Raw genomic sequence first — 24,283 nt, 5'->3', positions numbered from 1 at the left:
CACATTACTTGAGATCATAAGATCTTCCCAGAATGATTGAAGACTACCCCTTCGAGCAGCTATTCTATTTAAGACCATTTGCCTCATCCAGCAGCCTTTTACTTTAGGAATTTGAAAGGTCTCATTACTTGAGATCATACCATCTTCCCAGAATCATAGAAGACTACCCCTTCGACCAGCTATTCTATTTATGACGAGTTGCCTCATCTAGAAGCCTATTAATTTAGGAATTTGATATGCCATATTACTTGAGATCATACCATCTTCCCAGAATCATAGAAGACTACCCCTTCGACCAGCTATTGTATTTAAGACGATTTGCCTCATCCAGAAGCCTATTAATTTAGGAATTTAATATGCCACATTACTTGAGATCATACCATCTTCCCAGAATCATAGAAGACTACTCTTTCGACCAGCTATTCTATTTATGACGAGTTCCCCATCAAGAAGCCTATTAATTTAGGAATTTGATATGCCACATTACTTGAGATCATACCATCTTCCCAAAATGATTGAAAACTACCCCTTCGAACAACTATTCTTTTTATGGCGAGTTGCCTCATCCAGAAGCCTATTAATTTAGGAATTTGGTAGGCCACATTACTTGAGATCATAAGATCTTCCCAGAATGATTGAAGACTACCCCTTCGAGCAGCTATTCTATTTAAGACCATTTGCCTCATCCAGCAGCCTTTTACTTTAGGAATTTGAAAGGTCTCATTACTTGAGATCATACCATCTTCCCAGAATCATAGAAGACTACCCCTTCGACCAGCTATTCTATTTATGACGAGTTGCCTCATCTAGAAGCCTATTAATTTAGGAATTTGATATGCCACATTACTTGAGATCATATCATCTTCCCAGAATCATAGAAGACTACCCCTTCGACCAGCTATTGTATTTAAGACGATTTGCCTCATCCAGAAGCCTATTAATTTAGGAATTTAATATGCCACATTACTTGAGATCATACCATCTTCCCAGAATCATAGAAGACTACTCTTTCGACCAGCTATTCTATTTATGACGAGTTGCCTCATCCAGAAGGCTATTAATTTAGGAATTTGAAAGGTCTCATTACTTGAGATCATACCATCTTCCCAGAATCATAGAAGACTACTCCTTCGACCAGCTATTCTATTTATGACGAGTTGGCTCATCCAGAAGCCTATTAATTTAGGAATTTGATAGGCCACATTACTTGAGATCATACCATCTTCCCAGAATCATAGAAGACTACCCCTTCGACCAGCTATTCTATTTATGACGAGTTGCCTCATCAAGAAGCCTATTAATTTAGGAATTTGATATGCCACACTACTTGAGATCATACCATCTTCCCAGAATCATAGAAGACTACCCCTTCGACCAGCTATTCTATTTATGACGAGTTGCCTCATCTAGAAGCCTATTAATTTAGGAATTTGATATGCCATATTACTTGAGATCATACCATCTTCCCAGAATCATAGAAGACTACCCCTTCGACCAGCTATTGTATTTAAGACGATTTGCCTCATCCAGAAGCCTATTAATTTAGGAATTTAATATGCCACATTACTTGAGATCATACCATCTTCCCAGAATCATAGAAGACTACTCTTTCGACCAGCTATTCTATTTATGACGAGTTGCCTCATCCAGAAGGCTATTAATTTAGGAATTTGAAAGGTCTCATTACTTGAGATCATACCATCTTCCCAGAATCATAGAAGACTACTCCTTCGACCAACTATTCTATTTATGACGAGTTGGCTCATCCAGAAGCCTATTAATTTAGGAATTTGATAGGCCACATTACTTGAGATCATACCATCTTCCCAGAATCATAGAAGACTACCCCTTCGACCAGCTATTCTATTTAATACGAGTTGCCTCATCCAGAAGCCTATTAATTTAGGAATATGATAGGCCACATTACTTGAGATCATAAGATCTTACCAGAATCATAGAAGACTACCCCTTCGACCAGCTATTCTATTTATGACGAGTTGCCTCATCCAGAATCCTATTAATTTAGGAATTTGATAGGCCACATTACTTGAGGTCATACCATCTTCCCAGAATGATTGAAGACTACCCCTTCGACCAGCTATTATATTTATGACGAGTTGCCTCTTCCAGAAGCCTATCAATTTAGGAATTTGGTAGGCCACATTACTTGAGATCATACCATCTTCCCAGAATGATTGAAGACAACCCCTTCGAACAACTATTCTATTTAAGACGAGTTGCCTCATCCAGAAGCCTATTAATTTAGGAATTTGGTAGGCCACATTACTTGAGATCATACCATCTTCCCAGAATGATTGAAAACTACCCCTTCGACCAGCTATTCTATTTATGACGAGTTGCCTCATCCTGAAGCCTATTAATTTAGGAATATGATAGGCCACATTACTTGAGATCATACCATCTTCCCAGAATCATAGAAGACTACCCCTTCGACCAGCTATTTTGTTTAAGACGAGTTGCCTCATCGAGAAGCCTATTAATTTAGGAATTTGATAGGCCACATTACTTGAGATCATACCATCTTCCCAAAATGATTGAAAACTACCCCTTCGACCAGCTATTCTATTTATGACGAGTTGCCTCATCCTGAAGCCTATTAATTTAGGAATATGATAGGCCACATTACTTGAGATCATACCATATTCCCAGAATCATAGAAGACTACTCCTTCGACCAGCTATTTTGTTTAAGACGAGTTGCCTCATCGAGAAGCCTATTAATTTAGGAATTTGATAGGCCACATTACTTGAGATCATACCATCTTCCCAAAATGATTGAAAACTACCCCTTCGACCAGCTATTCTATTTATGACGAGTTGCCTCATCTAGAAGCCTATTAATTTAGGAATTTGATATGCCACATTACTTGAGATCATACCATCTTCCCAGAATCATAGAAGACTACCCCTTCGACCAGCTATTGTATTTAAGACGATTTGCCTCATCCAGAAGCCTATTAATTTAGGAATTTAATATGCCACATTACTTGAGATCATATCATCTTCCCAGAATCATAGAAGACTACCCCTTCAAGCAGCTATTCTTTTTATGACGATTTGCCTTATCCAGAAGCCTATTAATTTAGGAATTTGAAAGGTCTCATTACTTGAGATGATACCATCTTCCCAGAATCATAGAAGACTACTCCTTCGACCAGCTATTATATTTATGACGAGTTGCCTCATCAAGAAGCCTATTAATTTAGGAATTTGATATGCCACATTACTTGAGATCATACCATCTTCCCAGAATCATAGAAGACTACCCCTTCGACCAGCTATTCTATTTATGACGAGTTGCCTCATCAAGAAGCCTATTAATTTAGGAATTTGATATGCCACATTACTTGAGATCATACCATCTTCCCAGAATCATAGAAGACTACCCCTTCGACCAGCTATTGTATTTAAGACGATTTGCCTCATCCAGAAGCCTATTAATTTAGGAATTTAATATGCCACATTACTTGAGATCATATCATCTTCCCAGAATCATAGAAGACTACCCCTTCAAGCAGCTATTCTTTTTATGACGATTTGCCTTATCCAGAAGCCTATTAATTTAGGAATTTGAAAGGTCTCATTACTTGAGATCATACCATCTGCCCAGAATCATAGAAGACTACCCCTTCGACCAGCTATTGTATTTAAGACGATTTGCCTCATCGAGAAGCCTATTAATTTAGGAATTTGATATGCCACATTACTTGAGATCATACCATCTTCCCAGAATCATAGAAGACTACTCTTTCGACCAGCTATTCTATTTATGACGAGTTCCCCATCAAGAAGCCTATTAATTTAGGAATTTGATATGCCACATTACTTGAGATCATACCATCTTCCCAAAATGATTGAAAACTACCCCTTCGAACAACTATTCTTTTTATGGCGAGTTGCCTCATCCAGAAGCCTATTAATTTAGGAATTTGGTAGGCCACATTACTTGAGATCATAAGATCTTCCCAGAATGATTGAAGACTACCCCTTCGAGCAGCTATTCTATTTAAGACCATTTGCCTCATCCAGCAGCCTTTTACTTTAGGAATTTGAAAGGTCTCATTACTTGAGATCATACCATCTTCCCAGAATCATAGAAGACTACCCCTTCGACCAGCTATTCTATTTATGACGAGTTGCCTCATCTAGAAGCCTATTAATTTAGGAATTTGATATGCCATATTACTTGAGATCATACCATCTTCCCAGAATCATAGAAGACTACCCCTTCGACCAGCTATTGTATTTAAGACGATTTGCCTCATCCAGAAGCCTATTAATTTAGGAATTTAATATGCCACATTACTTGAGATCATACCATCTTCCCAGAATCATAGAAGACTACTCTTTCGACCAGCTATTCTATTTATGACGAGTTCCCCATCAAGAAGCCTATTAATTTAGGAATTTGATATGCCACATTACTTGAGATCATACCATCTTCCCAAAATGATTGAAAACTACCCCTTCGAACAACTATTCTTTTTATGGCGAGTTGCCTCATCCAGAAGCCTATTAATTTAGGAATTTGGTAGGCCACATTACTTGAGATCATAAGATCTTCCCAGAATGATTGAAGACTACCCCTTCGAGCAGCTATTCTATTTAAGACCATTTGCCTCATCCAGCAGCCTTTTACTTTAGGAATTTGAAAGGTCTCATTACTTGAGATCATACCATCTTCCCAGAATCATAGAAGACTACCCCTTCGACCAGCTATTCTATTTATGACGAGTTGCCTCATCTAGAAGCCTATTAATTTAGGAATTTGATATGCCACATTACTTGAGATCATATCATCTTCCCAGAATCATAGAAGACTACCCCTTCGACCAGCTATTGTATTTAAGACGATTTGCCTCATCCAGAAGCCTATTAATTTAGGAATTTAATATGCCACATTACTTGAGATCATACCATCTTCCCAGAATCATAGAAGACTACTCTTTCGACCAGCTATTCTATTTATGACGAGTTGCCTCATCCAGAAGGCTATTAATTTAGGAATTTGAAAGGTCTCATTACTTGAGATCATACCATCTTCCCAGAATCATAGAAGACTACTCCTTCGACCAGCTATTCTATTTATGACGAGTTGGCTCATCCAGAAGCCTATTAATTTAGGAATTTGATAGGCCACATTACTTGAGATCATACCATCTTCCCAGAATCATAGAAGACTACCCCTTCGACCAGCTATTCTATTTATGACGAGTTGCCTCATCAAGAAGCCTATTAATTTAGGAATTTGATATGCCACACTACTTGAGATCATACCATCTTCCCAGAATCATAGAAGACTACCCCTTCGACCAGCTATTCTATTTATGACGAGTTGCCTCATCTAGAAGCCTATTAATTTAGGAATTTGATATGCCATATTACTTGAGATCATACCATCTTCCCAGAATCATAGAAGACTACCCCTTCGACCAGCTATTGTATTTAAGACGATTTGCCTCATCCAGAAGCCTATTAATTTAGGAATTTAATATGCCACATTACTTGAGATCATACCATCTTCCCAGAATCATAGAAGACTACTCTTTCGACCAGCTATTCTATTTATGACGAGTTGCCTCATCCAGAAGGCTATTAATTTAGGAATTTGAAAGGTCTCATTACTTGAGATCATACCATCTTCCCAGAATCATAGAAGACTACTCCTTCGACCAGCTATTCTATTTATGACGAGTTGGCTCATCCAGAAGCCTATTAATTTAGGAATTTGATAGGCCACATTACTTGAGATCATACCATCTTCCCAGAATCATAGAAGACTACCCCTTCGACCAGCTATTCTATTTATGACGAGTTGCCTCATCAAGAAGCCTATTAATTTAGGAATTTGATATGCCACACTACTTGAGATCATACCATCTTCCCAGAATATAGAAGACTACTCTTTCGACCAGCTATTCTATTTATGACGAGTTGCCTCATCAAGAAGCCTATTAATTTAGGAATTTGATATGCCACATTACTTGAGATCATACCATCTTCCCAGAATCATAGAAGACTACCCCTTCGACCAGCTATTCTATTTATGACGAGTTGCCTCATCGAGAAGCCTATTAATTTAGGAATTTGATATGCCACATTACTTCAGATCATACCATCTTCCCAGAATCATAGAAGACTACTCTTTCGACCAGCTATTCTATTTATGACGAGTTACCTCATCCAGAAGCCTATTAATTTAGGAATTTGATAGGCCACATTACTTGAGATCATACCATCTTCCCAGAATCATAGAAGACTACCCCTTCAAGCAGCTATTCTTTTTATGACGATTTGCCTTATCCAGAAGCCTATTAATTTAGGAATTTGAAAGGTCTCATTACTTGAGATCATACCATCTTCCCAGAATCATAGAAGACTACCCCTTCGAACAACTATTCTTTTTATGGCGAGTTGCCTCATCCAGAAGCCTATTAATTTAGGAATTTGGTAGGTCACATTACTTGAGATCATACCATCTTCCCAGAATGATTGAAGACTACCCCTTCGAACAACTATTCTCTTTAAAACGAGTTGCCTCATCCAGAAGCCTATTAATTTAGGAATTTGGTAGGCCACATTACTTGAGATCATACCATCTTCCCAGAATGATTGAAGACTACCCCTTCGAACAACTATTCTCTTTAAAACGAGTTGCCTCATCCAGAATCCTATTAATTTAGGAATTTGGTAGGCCACATTACTTGAGATCATACCATCTTCCCAAAATGATTGAAAACTACCCCTTCGAACAACTATTCTTTTTATGGCGAGTTGCCTCATCCAGAAGCCTATTAATTTAGGAATTTGGTAGGCCACATTACTTGAGATCATAAGATCTTCCCAGAATGATTGAAGACTACCCCTTCGACCAGCTATTCTATTTAAGACCATTTGCCTCATCCAGCAGCCTTTTACTTTAGGAATTTGAAAGGTCTCATTACTTGAGATCATACCATCTTCCCAGAATCATAGAAGACTACCCCTTCGACCAGCTATTCTATTTATGACGAGTTACCTCATCCAGAAGCCTATTAATTTAGGAATTTGATAGGCCACATTACTTGAGATCATACCATCTTCCCAGAATCATAGAAGACTACCCCTTCAACCAGCTATTCTTTTTATGACGACTTGCCTTATCCAGAAGCCTATTAATTTAGGAATTTGAAAGGTCTCATTACTTGAGATCATACCATCTTCCCAGAATCATAGAAGACTACCCCTTCGAACAACTATTCTTTTTATGGCGAGTTGCCTCATCCAGAAGCCTATTAATTTAGGAATTTGGTAGGCCACATTACTTGAGATCATACCATCTTCCCAGAATGATTGAAGACTACCCCTTCGAACAACTATTCTCTTTAATACGAGTTGCCTCATCCAGAATCCTATTAATTTAGGAATTTGGTAGGCCACATTACTTGAGATCATACCATCTTCCCAGAATCATAGAAGACTACCCCTTCAAGCAGCTATTCTTTTTATGACGATTTGCCTTATCCAGAAGCCTATTAATTTAGGAATTTGAAAGGTCTCATTACTTGAGATCATACCATCTTCCCAGAATCATAGAAGACTACCCCTTCGACCAGCTATTCTATTTATGACGAGTTACCTCATCCAGAAGCCTATTAATTTAGGAATTTGATAGGCCACATTACTTGAGATCATACCATCTTCCCAGAATCATAGAAGACTACCCCTTCAACCAGCTATTCTTTTTATGACGACTTGCCTTATCCAGAAGCCTATTAATTTAGGAATTTGAAGGTCTCATTACTTGAGATCATACCATCTTCCCAGAATCATAGAAGACTACCCCTTCGAACAACTATTCTTTTTATGGCGAGTTGCCTCATCCAGAAGCCTATTAATTTAGGAATTTGGTAGGACACATTACTTGAGATCATACCATCTTCCCAGAATGATTGAAGACTACCCCTTCGAACAACTATTCTCTTTAAAACGAGTTGCCTCATCCAGAATCCTATTAATTTAGGAATTTGGTAGGCCACATTACTTGAGATCATACCATCTTCCCAAAATGATTGAAAACTACCCCTTCGAACAACTATTCTTTTTATGGCGAGTTGCCTCATCCAGAAGCCTATTAATTTAGGAATTTGGTAGGCCACATTACTTGAGATCATAAGATCTTCCCAGAATGATTGAAGACTACCCCTTCGACCAGCTATTCTATTTAAGACCATTTGCCTCATCCAGCAGCCTTTTACTTTAGGAATTTGAAAGGTCTCATTACTTGAGATCATACCATCTTCCCAGAATCATAGAAGACTACCCCTTCGACCAGCTATTCTATTTATGACGAGTTACCTCATCCAGAAGCCTATTAATTTAGGAATTTGATAGGCCACATTACTTGAGATCATACCATCTTCCCAGAATCATAGAAGACTACCCCTTCGACCAGCTATTCTATTTATGACGAGTTGCCTCATCTAGAAGCCTATTAATTTAGGAATTTGATATGTTACATTACTTGAGATCATACCATCTTCCCAGAATCATAGAAGACTACCCCTTCGACCAGCTATTGTATTTAAGACGATTTGCCTCATCCAGAAGCCTATTAATTTAGGAATTTAATATGCCACATTACTTGAGATCATACCATCTTCCCAGAATCATAGAAGACTACCCCTTCGACCAGCTATTCTATTTATGACGAGTTGCCTCATCAAGAAGCCTATTAATTTAGGAATTTGATATGCCACATTACTTGAGATCATAAGATCTTCCCAGAATGATTGAAGACTACCCCTTCGACCAGCTATTCTATTTAAGACCATTTGCCTCATCCAGCAGCCTTTTACTTTAGGAATTTGAAAGGTCTCATTACTTGAGATCATACCATCTTCCCAGAATCATAGAAGACTACCCCTTCGACCAGCTATTCTATTTATGACGAGTTACCTCATCCAGAAGCCTATTAATTTAGGAATTTGATAGGCCACATTACTTGAGATCATACCATCTTCCCAGAATCATAGAAGACTACCCCTTCGACCAGCTATTCTATTTATGACGAGTTGCCTCATCCAGAAGCCTATTAATTTAGGAATTTGATATGCCACATTACTTGAGATCATATCATCTTCCCAGAATCATAGAAGACTACCCCTTCGACCAGCTATTCTATTTATGACGATTTGCCTCATCCAGAAGCCTATTAATTTAGGAATTTAATATGCCACATTACTTGAGATCATACCATCTTCCCAGAATCATAGAAGACTACCCCTTCGACCAGCTATTGTATTTAAGACGATTTGCCTCATCCAGAAGCCTATTAATTTAGGAATTTAATATGCCACATTACTTGAGATCATACCATCTTCCCAGAATGATTGGAGACTACCCCTTCGACCAGCTATTCTATTTATGACGAGTTGCCTCATCAAGAAGCCTATTAATTTAGGAATTTGATATGCCACATTACTTGAGATCATACCATCTTCCCAGAATCATAGAAGACTACCCCTTCGACCAGCTATTCTATTTAAGACGAGTTGCCTCATCAAGAAGCCTATTAATTTAGGAATTTGATATGCCACATTACTTGAGATCATACCATCTTCCCAGAATCATAGAAGACTACCCCTTCGACCAGCTATTCTATTTATGACGAGTTGCCTCATCAAGAAGCCTATTAATTTAGGAATTTGATATGCCACATTACTTGAGATCATAAAATCTTCCCAGAATGATTGAAGACTACCCCTTCGACCAGCTATTCTATTTAAGACCATTTGCCTCATCCAGCAGCCTTTTACTTTAGGAATTTGAAAGGTCTCATTACTTGAGATCATACCATATTCCCAGAATCATAGAAGACTACCCCTTCGACCAGCTATTCTATTTATGACGAGTTACCTCATCCAGAAGCCTATTAATTTAGGAATTTGATAGGCCACATTACTTGAGATCATACCATCTTCCCAGAATCATAGAAGACTACCCCTTCGACCAGCTATTCTATTTATGACGAGTTGCCTCATCCAGAAGCCTATTAATTTAGGAATTTGATATGCCACATTACTTGAGATCATATCATCTTCCCAGAATCATAGAAGACTACCCCTTCGACCAGCTATTCTATTTATGACGATTTGCCTCATCCAGAAGCCTATTAATTTAGGAATTTAATATGCCACATTACTTGAGATCATACCATCTTCCCAGAATCATAGAAGACTACCCCTTCGACCAGCTATTGTATTTAAGACGATTTGCCTCATCCAGAAGCCTATTAATTTAGGAATTTAATATGCCACATTACTTGAGATCATACCATCTTCCCAGAATGATTGAAGACTACCCCTTCGACCAGCTATTCTATTTATGACGAGTTGCCTCATCAAGAAGCCTATTAATTTAGGAATTTGATATGCCACATTACTTGAGATCATACCATCTTCCCAGAATCATAGAAGACTACCCCTTCGACCAGCTATTCTATTTAAGACGAGTTGCCTCATCAAGAAGCCTATTAATTTAGGAATTTGATATGCCACATTACTTGAGATCATACCATCTTCCCAGAATCATAGAAGACTACCCCTTCGACCAGCTATTCTATTTATGACGAGTTGCCTCATCAAGAAGCCTATTAATTTAGGAATTTGATATGCCACATTACTTGAGATCATACCATCTTCCCAGAATCATAGAAGACTACCCCTTCGACCAGCTATTCTATTTATGACGAGTTGCCTCATCAAGAAGCCTATTAATTTAGGAATTTGATATGCCACATTACTTGAGATCATACCATCTTCCCAGAATCATAGAAGACTACCCCTTCGACCAGCTATTCTATTTATGACGAGTTGCCTCATCAAGAAGCCTATTAATTTAGGAATTTGATATGCCACATTACTTGAGATCATATCATCTTCCCAAAATCATAGAAGACTACCCCTTCGACCAGCTATTCTATTTATGACGATTTGCCTCATCCAGAAGCCTATTAATTTAGGAATTTGAAAGGTCTCATTACTTGAGATCATACCATCTTCCCAGAATCATAGAAGACTACCCCTTCGAACAACTATTCTTTTTATGGCGAGTTGCCTCATCCAGAAGCCTATTAATTTAGGAATTTGGTAGGCCACATTACTTGAGATCATACCATCTTCCCAGAATCATAGAAGACTACCCCTTCGACCAGCTATTCTATTTATGACGAGTTGCCTCATCAAGAAGCCTATTAATTTAGGAATTTGATATGCAACATTACTTGAGATCATATCATCTTCCCAGAATCATAGAAGACTACCCCTTCAAGCAGCTATTCTTTTTATGACGATTTGCCTTATCCAGAAGCCTATTAATTTAGGAATTTGAAAGGTCTCATTACTTGAGATCATACCATCTTCCCAGAATCATAGAAGACTACCCCTTCGAACAACTATTCTTTTTATGGCGAGTTGCCTCATCCAGAAGCCTATTAATTTAGGAATTTGGTAGGCCACATTACTTGAGATCATACCATCTTCCCAGAATGATTGAAGACTACCCCTTCGAACAACTATTCTCTTTAAAACGAGTTGCCTCATCCAGAATCCTATTAATTTAGGAATTTGGTAGGCCACATTACTTGAGATCATACCATCTTCCCAAAATGATTGAAAACTACCCCTTCGAACAACTATTCTCTTTAAAACGAGTTGCCTCATCCAGAATCCTATTAATTTAGGAATTTGGTAGGCCACATTACTTGAGATCATACCATCTTCCCAGAATCATAGAAGACTACCCCTTCAAGCAGCTATTCTTTTTATGAAGATTTGCCTTATCCAGAAGCCTATTAATTTAGGAATTTGAAAGGTCTCATTACTTGAGATCATACCATCTTCCCAGAATCATAGAAGACTACCCCTTCGACCAGCTATTCTATTTATGACGATTTGCCTCATCCAGAAGCCTATTAATTTAGGAATTTGGTAGGCCACATTACTTGAGATCATACCATCTTCCCAGAATCATAGAAGACTACCCCTTCAAGCAGCTATTCTTTTTATGACGATTTGCCTTATCCAGAAGCCTATTAATTTAGGAATTTGAAAGGTCTCATTACTTGAGATCATACCATCTTCCCAGAATCATAGAAGACTACCCCTTCGACCAGCTATTCTATTTAAGACGAGTTACCTCATCCAGAAGCCTATTAATTTAGGAATTTGATAGGCCACATTACTTGAGATCATACCATCTTCCCAGAATCATAGAAGACTACCCCTTTAACCAGCTATTCTTTTTATGACGACTTGCCTTATCCAGAAGCCTATTAATTTAGGAATTTGAAAGGTCTCATTACTTGAGATCATACCATCTTCCCAGAATCATAGAAGACTACCCCTTCGACCAGCTATTCTATTTATGACGAGTTGCCTCATCGAGAAGCCTATTAATTTAGGAATTTGATAGGCCACATTACTTGAGATCATACCATCTTCCCAGAATCATAGAAGACTACTCTTTCGACCAGCTATTCTATTTATGACGAGTTGCCTCATCAAGAAGCCTATTAATTTAGGAATTTGATATGCCACATTACTTGAGATCATATCATCTTCCCAAAATCATAGAAGACTACCCCTTCGACCAGCTATTCTATTTATGACGATTTGCCTCATCCAGAAGCCTATTAATTTAGGAATTTGAAAGGTCTCATTACTTGAGATCATACCATCTTCCCAGAATCATAGAAGACTACCCCTTCGACCAGCTATTCTATTTATGACGATTTGCCTCATCCAGAAGCCTATTAATTTAGGAATTTGAAAGGTCTCATTACTTGAGATCATACCATCTTCCCAAAATCATAGAAGACTACCCCTTCGACCAGCTATTCTATTTATGACGATTTGCCTCATCCAGAAGCCTATTAATTTAGGAATTTGAAAGGTCTCATTACTTGAGATCATACCATCTTCCCAGAATCATAGAAGACTACCCCTTCGACCAGCTATTCTATTTATGACGAGTTGCCTCATCAAGAAGCCTATTAATTTAGGAATTTGATATGCCACATTACTTGAGATCATATCATCTTCCCAGAATCAAAGAAGACTACCCCTTCAAGCAGCTATTCTTTTTATGACGATTTGCCTTATCCAGAAGCCTATTAATTTAGGAATTTGAAAGGTCTCATTACTTGAGATCATACCATCTTCCCAGAATCATAGAAGACTACCCCTTCGAACAACTATTCTTTTTATGGCGAGTTGCCTCATCCAGAAGCCTATTAATTTAGGAATTTGGTAGGCCACATTACTTGAGATCATACCATCTTCCCAGAATCATAGAAGACTACCCCTTCGAACAACTATTCTTTTTATGGCGAGTTGCCTCATCCAGAAGCCTATTAATTTAGGAATTTGGTAGGCCACATTACTTGAGATCATACCATCTTCCCAGAATGATTGAAAACTACCCCTTCGAACAACTATTCTTTTTATGGCGAGTTGCCTCATCCAGAAGCCTATTAATTTAGGAATTTGGTAGGCCACATTACTTGAGATCATACCATCTTCCCAGAATCATAGAAGACTACCCCTTCGACCAGCTATTCTTTTTATGGCGAGTTGCCTCATCCAGAAGCCTATTAATTTAGGAATTTGGTAGGCCACATTACTTGAGATCATACCATCTTCCCAGAATCATAGAAGACTACCCCTTCGACCAGCTATTCTATTTATGACGAGTTGCCTCATCAAGAAGCCTATTAATTTAGGAATTTGATATGCCACATTACTTGAGATCATATCATCTTCCCAGAATCATAGAAGACTACCCCTTCAAGCAGCTATTCTTTTTATGACGATTTGCCTTATCCAGAAGCCTATTAATTTAGGAATTTGAAAGGTCTCATTACTTGAGATCATACCATCTTCCCAGAATCATAGAAGACTACCCCTTCGAACAACTATTCTTTTTATGGCGAGTTGCCTCATCCAGAAGCCTATTAATTTAGGAATTTGGTAGGCCACATTACTTGAGATCATACCATCTTCCCAGAATGATTGAAGACTACCCCTTCGAACAACTATTCTCTTTAAAACGAGTTGCCTCATCCAGAATCCTATTAATTTAGGAATTTGGTAGGCCACATTACTTGAGATCATACCATCTTCCCAAAATGATTGAAAACTACCCCTTCGAACAACTATTCTCTTTAAAACGAGTTGCCTCATCCAGAATCCTATTAATTTAGGAATTTGGTAGGCCACATTACTTGAGATCATACCATCTTCCCAGAATCATAGAAGACTACCCCTTCAAGCAGCTATTCTTTTTATGAAGATTTGCCTTATCCAGAAGCCTATTAATTTAGGAATTTGAAAGGTCTCATTACTTGAGATCATACCATCTTCCCAGAATCATAGAAGACTACCCCTTCGACCAGCTATTCTATTTATGACGATTTGCCTCATCCAGAAGCCTATTAATTTAGGAATTTGGTAGGCCACATTACTTGAGATCATACCATCTTCCCAGAATCATAGAAGACTACCCCTTCAAGCAGCTATTCTTTTTATGACGATTTGCCTTATCCAGAAGCCTATTAATTTAGGAATTTGAAAGGTCTCATTACTTGAGATCATACCATCTTCCCAGAATCATAGAAGACTACCCCTTCGACCAGCTATTCTATTTATGACGAGTTACCTCATCCAGAAGCCTATTAATTTAGGAATTTGATAGGCCACATTTCTTGAGATCATACCATCTTCCCAGAATCATAGAAGACTACCCCTTTAACCAGCTATTCTTTTTATGACGACTTGCCTTATCCAGAAGCCTATTAATTTAGGAATTTGAAAGGTCTCATTACTTGAGATCATACCATCTTCCCAGAATCATAGAAGACTACCCCTTCGACCAGCTATTCTATTTATGACGAGTTGCCTCATCGAGAAGCCTATTAATTTAGGAATTTGATAGGCCACATTACTTGAGATCATACCATCTTCCCAGAATCATAGAAGACTACTCTTTCGACCAGCTATCCTATTTATGACGAGTTGCCTCATCAAGAAGCCTATTAATTTAGGAATTTGATATGCCACACTACTTGAGATCATACCATCTTCCCAGAATATAGAAGACTACTCTTTCGACCAGCTATTCTATTTATGACGAGTTGCCTCATCAAGAAGCCTATTAATTTAGGAATTTGAAAGGTCTCATTACTTGAGATCATACCATCTTCCCAGAATCATAGAAGACTACCCCTTCGAACAACTATTCTTTTTATGGCGAGTTGCCTCATCCAGAAGCCTATTAATTTAGGAATTTGGTAGGCCACATTACTTGAGATCATACCATCTTCCCAGAATCATAGAAGACTACCCCTTCGACCAGCTATTCTATTTATGACGAGTTGCCTCATCAAGAAGCCTATTAATTTAGGAATTTGATATGCCACATTACTTGAGATCATATCATCTTCCCAGAATCAAAGAAGACTACCCCTTCAAGCAGCTATTCTTTTTATGACGATTTGCCTTATCCAGAAGCCTATTAATTTAGGAATTTGAAAGGTCTCATTACTTGAGATCATACCATCTTCCCAGAATCATAGAAGACTACCCCTTCGAACAACTATTCTTTTTATGGCGAGTTGCCTCATCCAGAAGCCTATTAATTTAGGAATTTGGTAGGCCACATTACTTGAGATCATACCATCTTCCCAGAATGATTGAAGACTACCCCTTCGAACAACTATTCTCTTTAAAACGAGTTGCCTCATCCAGAATCCTATTAATTTAGGAATTTGGTAGGCCACATTACTTGAGATCATACCATCTTCCCAAAATGATTGAAAACTACCCCTTCGAACAACTATTCTCTTTAAAACGAGTTGCCTCATCCAGAATCCTATTAATTTAGGAATTTGGTAGGCCACATTACTTGAGATCATACCATCTTCCCAGAATCATAGAAGACTACCCCTTCAAGCAGCTATTCTTTTTATGACGATTTGCCTTATCCAGAAGCCTATTAATTTAGGAATTTGAAAGGTGTCATTACTTGAGATCATACCATCTTCCCAGAATCATAGAAGACTACCCCTTCGACCAGCTATTCTATTTATGACGATTTGCCTCATCCAGAAGCCTATTAATTTAGGAATTTGGTAGGCCACATTACTTGAGATCATACCATCTTCCCAGAATCATAGAAGACTACCCCTTCAAGCAGCTATTCTTTTTATGACGATTTGCCTTATCCAGAAGCCTATTAATTTAGGAATTTGAAAGGTCTCATTACTTGAGATCATACCATCTTCCCAGAATCATAGAAGACTACCCCTTCGACCAGCTATTCTTTTTATGACGATTTGCCTTATCCAGAAGCCTATTAATTTAGGAATTTGAAAGGTCTCATTACTTGAGATCATACCATCTTCCCAGAATCATAGAAGACTACCCCTTCGACCAGCTATTCTATTTATGACGAGTTGCCTCATCGAGAAGCCTATTAATTTAGGAATTTGATATGCCACATTACTTGAGATCATACCATCTTCCCAGAATCATAGAAGACTACTCTTTCGACCAGCTATTCTATTTATGACGAGTTGCCTCATCAAGAAGCCTATTAATTTAGGAATTTGATATGCCACACTACTTGAGATCATACCATCTTCCCAGAATATAGAAGACTACTCTTTCGACCAGCTATTCTATTTATGACGAGTTGCCTCATCAAGAAGCCTATTAATTTTGGAATATGATAGGCCACATTACTTGAGATCATACCATCTTCCCAGAATCATAGAAGACTACTCCTTCGACCAGCTATTTTATTTAAGACGAGTTGCCTCATCGAGAAGCCTATTAATTTAGGAATTTGATATGCCACATTACTTGAGATCATACCATCTTCCCAGAATCATAGAAGACTACCCCTTCGACCAGCTATTCTATTTTTGACGAGTTGCCTCACTCAAAAGCCTATTAATTTAGGACTTTGATAGGTGATACTACGTGAGATCACACCAGCTTCCCAAAAGCAAAGGAGATTGACCCTTCGACCAACTATTCTATTTAAGACGAGTTGTTTCATCCAGAAGTCTCTTAATGTAGGACTTTGATAGTTCATATCATTTGAGATAAAACCAGCTTCCCTGAATCATAGAATACTGTCCCTAGTCCCAAGGTTTCTCTTCATCCAGAAGCCTTACAGAATACGGCATTTTTGTGTTTGCGTTGTCAACGTTTCATGTTCATGTTTCGATTTGTTTACACGAACGGTTAAGAATTTGAGTTGTGATTTTAGATCCTTCACAACCCTTTTGAGGACATTGAGCCAAGAAAGATAAAGCAGGAAGCAAGTAAAAATCTTGATAAAGACGAAAAGAAAAAGGCTAGGAAGAAACAAGAAAAGTGGGCTTTTTTTCTTCTTTTGTTATTTTTGTGATTTGCGGTTGGTTTAATTCAGAATTGTGCGATTCAGCCAGACACACATTTCATCTAGATATGGCAGACATAGACACTTTGCCACGCTGAATGAATGATGAAAATTGCCTTTAACGCCGTATTTTTGACGTCTCCGCAGGAAGATACACCTTTATCTATCGTCTAGAAGCACAAAATTTCGTAGGTATAGAGAATTAGATGCACTGAGCAAGAAATAAGTTTGAAAATTTCCAAATGTGCACCCAGTTCTAAAATATTTTAAAATTTGCTTTGAAGAAATTCTAGCTCAAATTCACCTCAAAATTTAAACTTAGATATATTCCTAAACTGCACTGCCCTGTAGTTTAAAACATAATTGAGATAATTCTTGGCTTTAACTTTTTTTTTATTGTTTAGATATCATAGAATCATGTAAATGCCATCTATACTCTTGGTTTATAGGTTAAATTTTTTCAAAGTCCGTCCCTCATTTTTGAAATATGCATTATTATAATTTGTTAGTGGAATGTATGAAAAATGATTTTGGCGTTTAATTCCGTTTTTCCCTACCTTTCAAGGAATTTCAAATTATTATCATTTGGAGAAGAAGCTGAGGAAGATGACGGAGAGCTGACGGCTATCAGCAAGGTGTTTTTTTCTTGTTAATTGTGTTAATTGTCAATCTCAAATTTAGTTATTTTGCTGTAAAACCTGGCATATCTCTATTGAAGGATGTGTATTGGATGTACGGCTGACATTGTGTTCTTCTTTTTGCACCATTTCTGCGTAGTCCGCAATTACTTCTTTTCAAACATCGAGATGAATTCAAATTTCTCAAAATTTATTACATTTATCTTCTTTTTTAATCGTCTGTGCCAAACGGCTGTTGTCATCCTTCTTTTATCAATTGAATATAAAGACAGACTTTGTTTTGTAGCTCTAATATTAGACCATAGTGATTTGACTTTTCCCCCGACCATTTTCTTTTATATCTCGGATTCTACAGATGAAATACCTTATCAAATAGCCGAAAGGGTTATACCCATTTTATGGACACTAATTGAATATTTTTCATGCATTCTGCTGTTGCCCGTATTTCAAATCAAAATTGTCCATTAATATATTTGAGCTGTATGATCCGCCATTCAAAAATAGTATATATAGATCAACAAAGAAAACAATAGAATTTTTTGATTTTTCGGCGATCCAAAGAAGTTGACTGTTTGTTAATAATAATAATAATAATAATAGTAATAATAACGAATTATTTAACAGGATAAAAACTTCAACAATTACGAAATTACTGTTATCAATGTTTGTCCTGTAAAAAGAAAGGTGCTTAAAAAGAAGATATATAAATATGTTACAACTGCAGGTCTTAAAAAATCAATTTTGTAGTATTACAAATTAAAATCTTATGTATTAATTGTGTTCATAATTTTCATAAAATCAGATGCATTGTCAGACGTCCTTTGACTCAGTGGTAGCTCATTAAAAGTCTTTGCACCCTTGTAATAGAAACCTTTCCTCGCGTATTCAGTTCTTATCCGTGGAAGACACACACTACAATGATTGTATGATTGTAGTCCATTTGACTGAACATCTAGTCTGTATGATTGTAGCCCTTTTGACTAAACATCTACTTCGGAGTTATTATATTTGATGATATAATAAAGGGTTTTCGGTTCTAGGAAATCAAGATACAGAGCAGCCATGATGTTTTAAATGATCCAAAACTCAGTACTGAACAAGCAGTCGATGTTAAGTCGTTGCCAGTGAGTGTATGATTTTGCTCACTACAATTATAATTGCGCACATTAAGTGATCCACATCTTTTCAGCTTGTTCTTCTATCACTATGTTCACTTTATATGAATCACATGGATCTACCATCTCGATGCTATGATATCAAGGCTACTAAACTAGCACAGTTTAAAATTTATAACTTCACCTACGACGGATACATTGATATGCTGTGTTCATGGTTTCTTTCCAGTTGAAACCATGTTTCCAGATACATTTAACAATCGCTAATGCGCCCTTGTAAATTTTTGTGTTTCAAATTTTGTCTTATTTTCGTCTGACAATCAGGCGGTGGAGAACATAAGGCAAAAATTATCGAAGAAACCAGAGGCTAAAAGAGACGACCAGGATTCTTTGTCCGAAGACGAAGAAGAATTGGAAAAAAGAAAAAGAAAGTGAGCTTGTTTTGTTCTTACTTTATTTCGACTCTTTCAAATGGCGTAAAAACCCATTAACAACTTCTTCAACCGTTGAAGTCGAGATTGACCCATACCGGCAACAACGTGCACTGAATAACATACATGCTCGAATGTTGCTTTTTGTTTCCTTGATCAGGAGCAGTCTGCATAACAATATATTGCAAAGCCACATACCTCTCTTGCTCTTACTTTGGCTGAGTATGTGCAAAATATTTTCCACAAACCAATAGCCATCTATTTAGAATCTATTGAAAGCTGGTGTGCTGTTTAAATTAGTTAGTTTTAAATTATTGTTGATAATGTTTTGCGTTTTTTCATGTTTTGGTATTATTGCTTTGCTCTTTCCATTTGCCAGGGCAGCATTGAAGAAAGAAGCCAGAGAACTCAAGCGGGAATTAGCTGCGCAACAGAATAAGAAGATCATTCAGGAGGAGCCAAAGAAGACTGCTGCAGGTATGAATGATATTCTTGTTGACACTTGAGTTTAGGTAGACACCGATCAGTGCCTCAGTTAATGGTAAAAAAATGTCGTGGTTGAATCCTGTTGTTTCGGGAAGTCCACTCCTTGCTAAACGGTTAGGTGCTTTGTAATTATCTGACCATTTACAAGACGACTGGCAATGTACATCAAAAAAGTGCTTTTCATCTGCAGCCATAAGAAAGGCTATTCCATGTTTACATCACCTAACTGTATCAGTTTTTGTACATATTTTTTCTTCGATTTCTTCAGAAAACCTTTTCTGTTTGTCACAGTTTCAGAAGACGAGGAAACCTCTGCAGTAAACGAACTGATGACCCGGCTAAAACATGAGAAACAACAGTTTGTGAAAATGAAAAAAGAAAGCTCCATTCTGAGGAAAGGGGGAAATAGGGAAAAAGAGGTAAGCTTTGCCCTCTTTAATGCTCTTCACACGATACGTGAAAGCATTTTATACATGCAAATGTTACGATACAAATATTTACCTTGTGATGTGATAGGAAATTAAGAACCTACAAGCTGAAATTATGAAATTAGACCCCATTTTATAAGAACCCATCTAGCCTGAAATCTGAAATACCTTGATTGTTCTTAAATGTTAATAGGTTCCTAAATGTAGAAATCACCTAATTACATTGAAATTATGGTTGCTTGCTCGTTGTCATTAAGCTATTCTTAACTTCCATCCCGCGGGCCAACTCCGGCCCGAAAGAACAAGATTTCATCGGGCCCGCCGAATGCTTTTACCCAAAAAATATTTTTGGCTTACACTTTCAAAATTAGAAATTCGATTTTGTTCTGTTATTTCTTTTGCTCTAATATTTCCTTTTTCTCTGCAGTAAATTATAATATGTGTTCCATTGACCAGTTTTTGGTCCGAAAGGGAGTACCGAAATCTAAAATGCTTTATTTAATCATTTAATCGTTTTATAGCGAAATATTATAACGCTTTGAGAAAGTTAAAAAGTAAAAAAAAATGAAGACATGTTTTCCAAAAACCGTCATCATTTATTTCAAGTGAAGTTCACAGCATGGCCTCAACCCTTTCTCTACTTTGTGCAATCTCATGCTGGAGGCCAGATTTTTTCTTTGGTTCATGTAGTTCCTGCTTTATAGTGCGTGTGGCAGCATTTGTGGACTGGGATACAGTCTTATACATTGATCCTAAACTATTTTTTATTTATTGCTCTGCTCCACCTTATTTTCCTTTTATTCAAATGCAAAAAAGTTGATTATTTGCTCTTATGGTAAGATTATTCCAAAATTATTTGCAAGGCCCTTACTTTTTCATGTCATTAATAAAGATAAAACTATGGAACAATGGTAGCGGCCTTTACAAGATACATACACTATCATCACATTTCGGCCTCTCTTTAACATACGTTTCACAGTCCCTGGATCTGACTTCAAGCACTTCAAGTCGACCTAACCAGAACCTAGCAAAGATTAACGTCTAAATCTCCAAAACAGTTGAGGCAAACAACGATTATCTGACTGAACCTGGTAGAAGAGACGTGAAGTTACAAAGTTTTGTGTAAACTTTTTTTGGGTTTTCATGCTATGTTACAGTTTAAGGTTTTTAGCCCTACAATTTGCCGATAAAGTTATTCCTGGCCTTGGGTCTGTAAATCCATCGTGTATTGCACATTGAGGCAATCCCTCCAGCATCCAGCCAGCATCATATCCTGTTATCACTGACCTCTCTTTTTCATTCTTTCATCCACCTTTCCGAAACTTATTTCTTGGAAATAAGTACAATGAACAGATTGTATGAATATAGAATCTAACATAATCGGACAAATAGGCCTGCTACTTATCTCTAATTAAGCCTGGAAAGTATGATCTGAATTTCATTTTGAGTGGTTTTTTTAACACCAGGAGTTGAAAGAAGTTGCAAGTGTCCCCTTAAGAAAATCTACATGTTTGTCTGGTCTAACACTCAAAATGCTTAAGAACCCCTTAAGCCCTAGGAAACAAATAGAGCAAAGGCTTGAAATTTGTTGGATTTGTTAAGTTGGATTGAATTTCAACAAAAATTGACCCAGTTTGTTGTCCATGTCTACTCAGAAGCTCTTAGAATTAGCTGTTCTGCATTAGTTTAGGTTTCTTTTTACCAACCAGTGTTTGCTAGCGTCTGCTTTGGGCTGGACCTTGTAGAAGTGACCTCTTTCTGATTAGATGCTTATGCCAACAAATTGTCAGACGAAAGATGTTTGTTGTTATATTTAATCAGTTAATGTGAAGTCACGTTAAGGTCTACCATCCTTTTTTTACGCAGACATTGGCCATGTTGTCAGGATTTCAAACAAAATTATCATCGACTGAAGAAAGTTCGCTTCGTGAGGAGGCAGAAGAAGAATCAGATATGGGATGGTTTGTGTGATTTGCCATTTTCCGCTTCAATATTTAGTCATTGCCTTTCCACGTTTGATGGATGTTGTTTTAAAGCTACAATGGCCGCCAAAAGTAGTTGAAACACCGCAATTGCACTCGTACTAAATGCTTACTTTTCAGTTCATTTCCCCATTTCAAGCAAACGGATCCCCCTCCCCCCTTAAACAATTTTGGGAAGGAAGATGAACATCGGTTTCACAATTTACGCTCCTACCTACATTTGTTGTCATTTTCTAGTCGGAATCCAACTATGGGGGGAGGGGAGACATTTAGTAGGAAAGAAGAAAGGACTATTCCAACACTTTTGGTGAGCATTGTAGCTTCCTCTCTTTTAGATCTCTATTGTTGTTTCTATCATTGAAATTTAAGCGATGCAGCTAGACGACCATAAACACACAAACATCCAATTTGCTATGAGTCTGTCTAACAAACTCTAACTCTATCATAAGCAGAATAGCATCATAGAATATTTCATTTAACCTAATCTCGACGCATGGGACTCATACGTCCATTCGCTATATCACTTTATCGTTAGCTTTGCACAAGCAAAGCTGAAAACTAATCTGTACGGAATACATTTTATCAAGCTGCTAGCACCGTAAGCCCATCTATCCATAACTGGTTGAGACAACCTTCTTTAAATGTTTTCTTATTATTCTCGTTTAGGATGGGCCACACATTAAAGTTTGAAAGTGCTGCTGCCAGGGCAAAAGATGCAAACATGCGCGACGAAGACACATATGACATTTTTGACCCAAGAAACCCAATCAACCAAAGGCGGAGAGAGGCCAGTGGACGTAAAGATGCTAAAAGGGCAAAGCGATGATATTTGTCACGGAGGAAGCCGACCATTGCTGCTTATTTTGATATATCACCCGCAAGCCAAGCAGGCTATTTTGCTCTTCAAACTGAACCCATTTCCTCTGTCTTTGTAGAGCATTGGGCTGTTTGTTGCTCTCGTCAATGAACAAGATCTCTTGAGCAAGACCTACATTTTTGTCATATTCGTGATAATTACTTTGATGATGAACAGGTCTAAGTGGCCATTCTGATAAGAGTTTTATTTAAAACCACCGTCAAACCACTTTGATTAAATGAGAATGAAAACTAAACAGACATAAAAAGAATACTCCACAGCACAAACTACTACTCAATGCAATACAATCATTTAGGATCGTAATCCAGCAACAATCACTTTCAACCTACAGAAGCTGCACAGCTATAATAGTCCTCATATTAGTGCATTGTGTCGTCGTTTAGAAAGATTGCACCATGATCTGCTGACTGCAATGCATTATCGCTAAGCTCAAGTGCTGGAGTAGACTTTCCTGTTATCAATTTACATCGATATTTCACAAATAAATTGCGTGTTTTTTACAAATTACAAATAAACTAAGTTGACTAGTGAATATCTTGTAGAGCCAGTATATCCGCGGGTAGGTTTCTGAAGACTGATAACGCTTTTGTTATAGAAAAGTTTCCACTTCCTGAAAGATAAATTTTTCAGCAAAATTTAAATTTTGTTTTTAACAATCTGGGGTCCAATTCAGATGTTTTTAAGCCCTAGTGGCTGTAATAATACAAACTTTTGTTCTTTTGAAACAAACCTTTGCAGTCGAAAAACATAGGTATGCTTTGCAAAGCTGTAGAGCGATATTTTGCTACGTGGTGTGAATCTGCTTATCAAATCTATGTGCCTTCAATCCACATAATCATAAAACGCTCAGTGAATCGCACA

At 37.5% G+C, this 24,283-nt stretch overlaps 1 protein-coding gene across 2 annotated transcripts in view; it reads left to right on the top strand.

Moving 5' to 3' along the window:
* LOC135694455 (spliceosome-associated protein CWC27 homolog) overlaps positions 1-23,974 on the top strand; it is a 33,999-nt gene extending 10,025 nt beyond the window's left edge. For both annotated transcript variants that reach the window (XM_065213212.2, XM_065213213.2), the window contains exons 7-14: positions 17,334-17,440; positions 18,031-18,100; positions 19,144-19,227; positions 19,543-19,649; positions 20,029-20,126; positions 20,427-20,554; positions 22,430-22,524; positions 23,212-23,974. In XM_065213212.2, the coding sequence (XP_065069284.2) occupies positions 17,334-17,440; positions 18,031-18,100; positions 19,144-19,227; positions 19,543-19,649; positions 20,029-20,126; positions 20,427-20,554; positions 22,430-22,524; positions 23,212-23,371 (849 nt within the window). In that variant the 3' untranslated portion in view covers positions 23,372-23,974. The remainder of the gene's footprint in view (positions 1-17,333; positions 17,441-18,030; positions 18,101-19,143; positions 19,228-19,542; positions 19,650-20,028; positions 20,127-20,426; positions 20,555-22,429; positions 22,525-23,211) is intronic.
* The last annotated feature ends 309 nt before the right edge of the window (positions 23,975-24,283 follow it).

This window comes from Rhopilema esculentum, chromosome 8, assembly GCF_057945365.1.
Source record: "Rhopilema esculentum isolate cy_ngs chromosome 8, ASM5794536v1, whole genome shotgun sequence".
Lineage (NCBI taxonomy): Eukaryota > Metazoa > Cnidaria > Scyphozoa > Rhizostomeae > Rhizostomatidae > Rhopilema > Rhopilema esculentum.
This window is presented reverse-complemented; position numbering and strand designations above follow the sequence as displayed.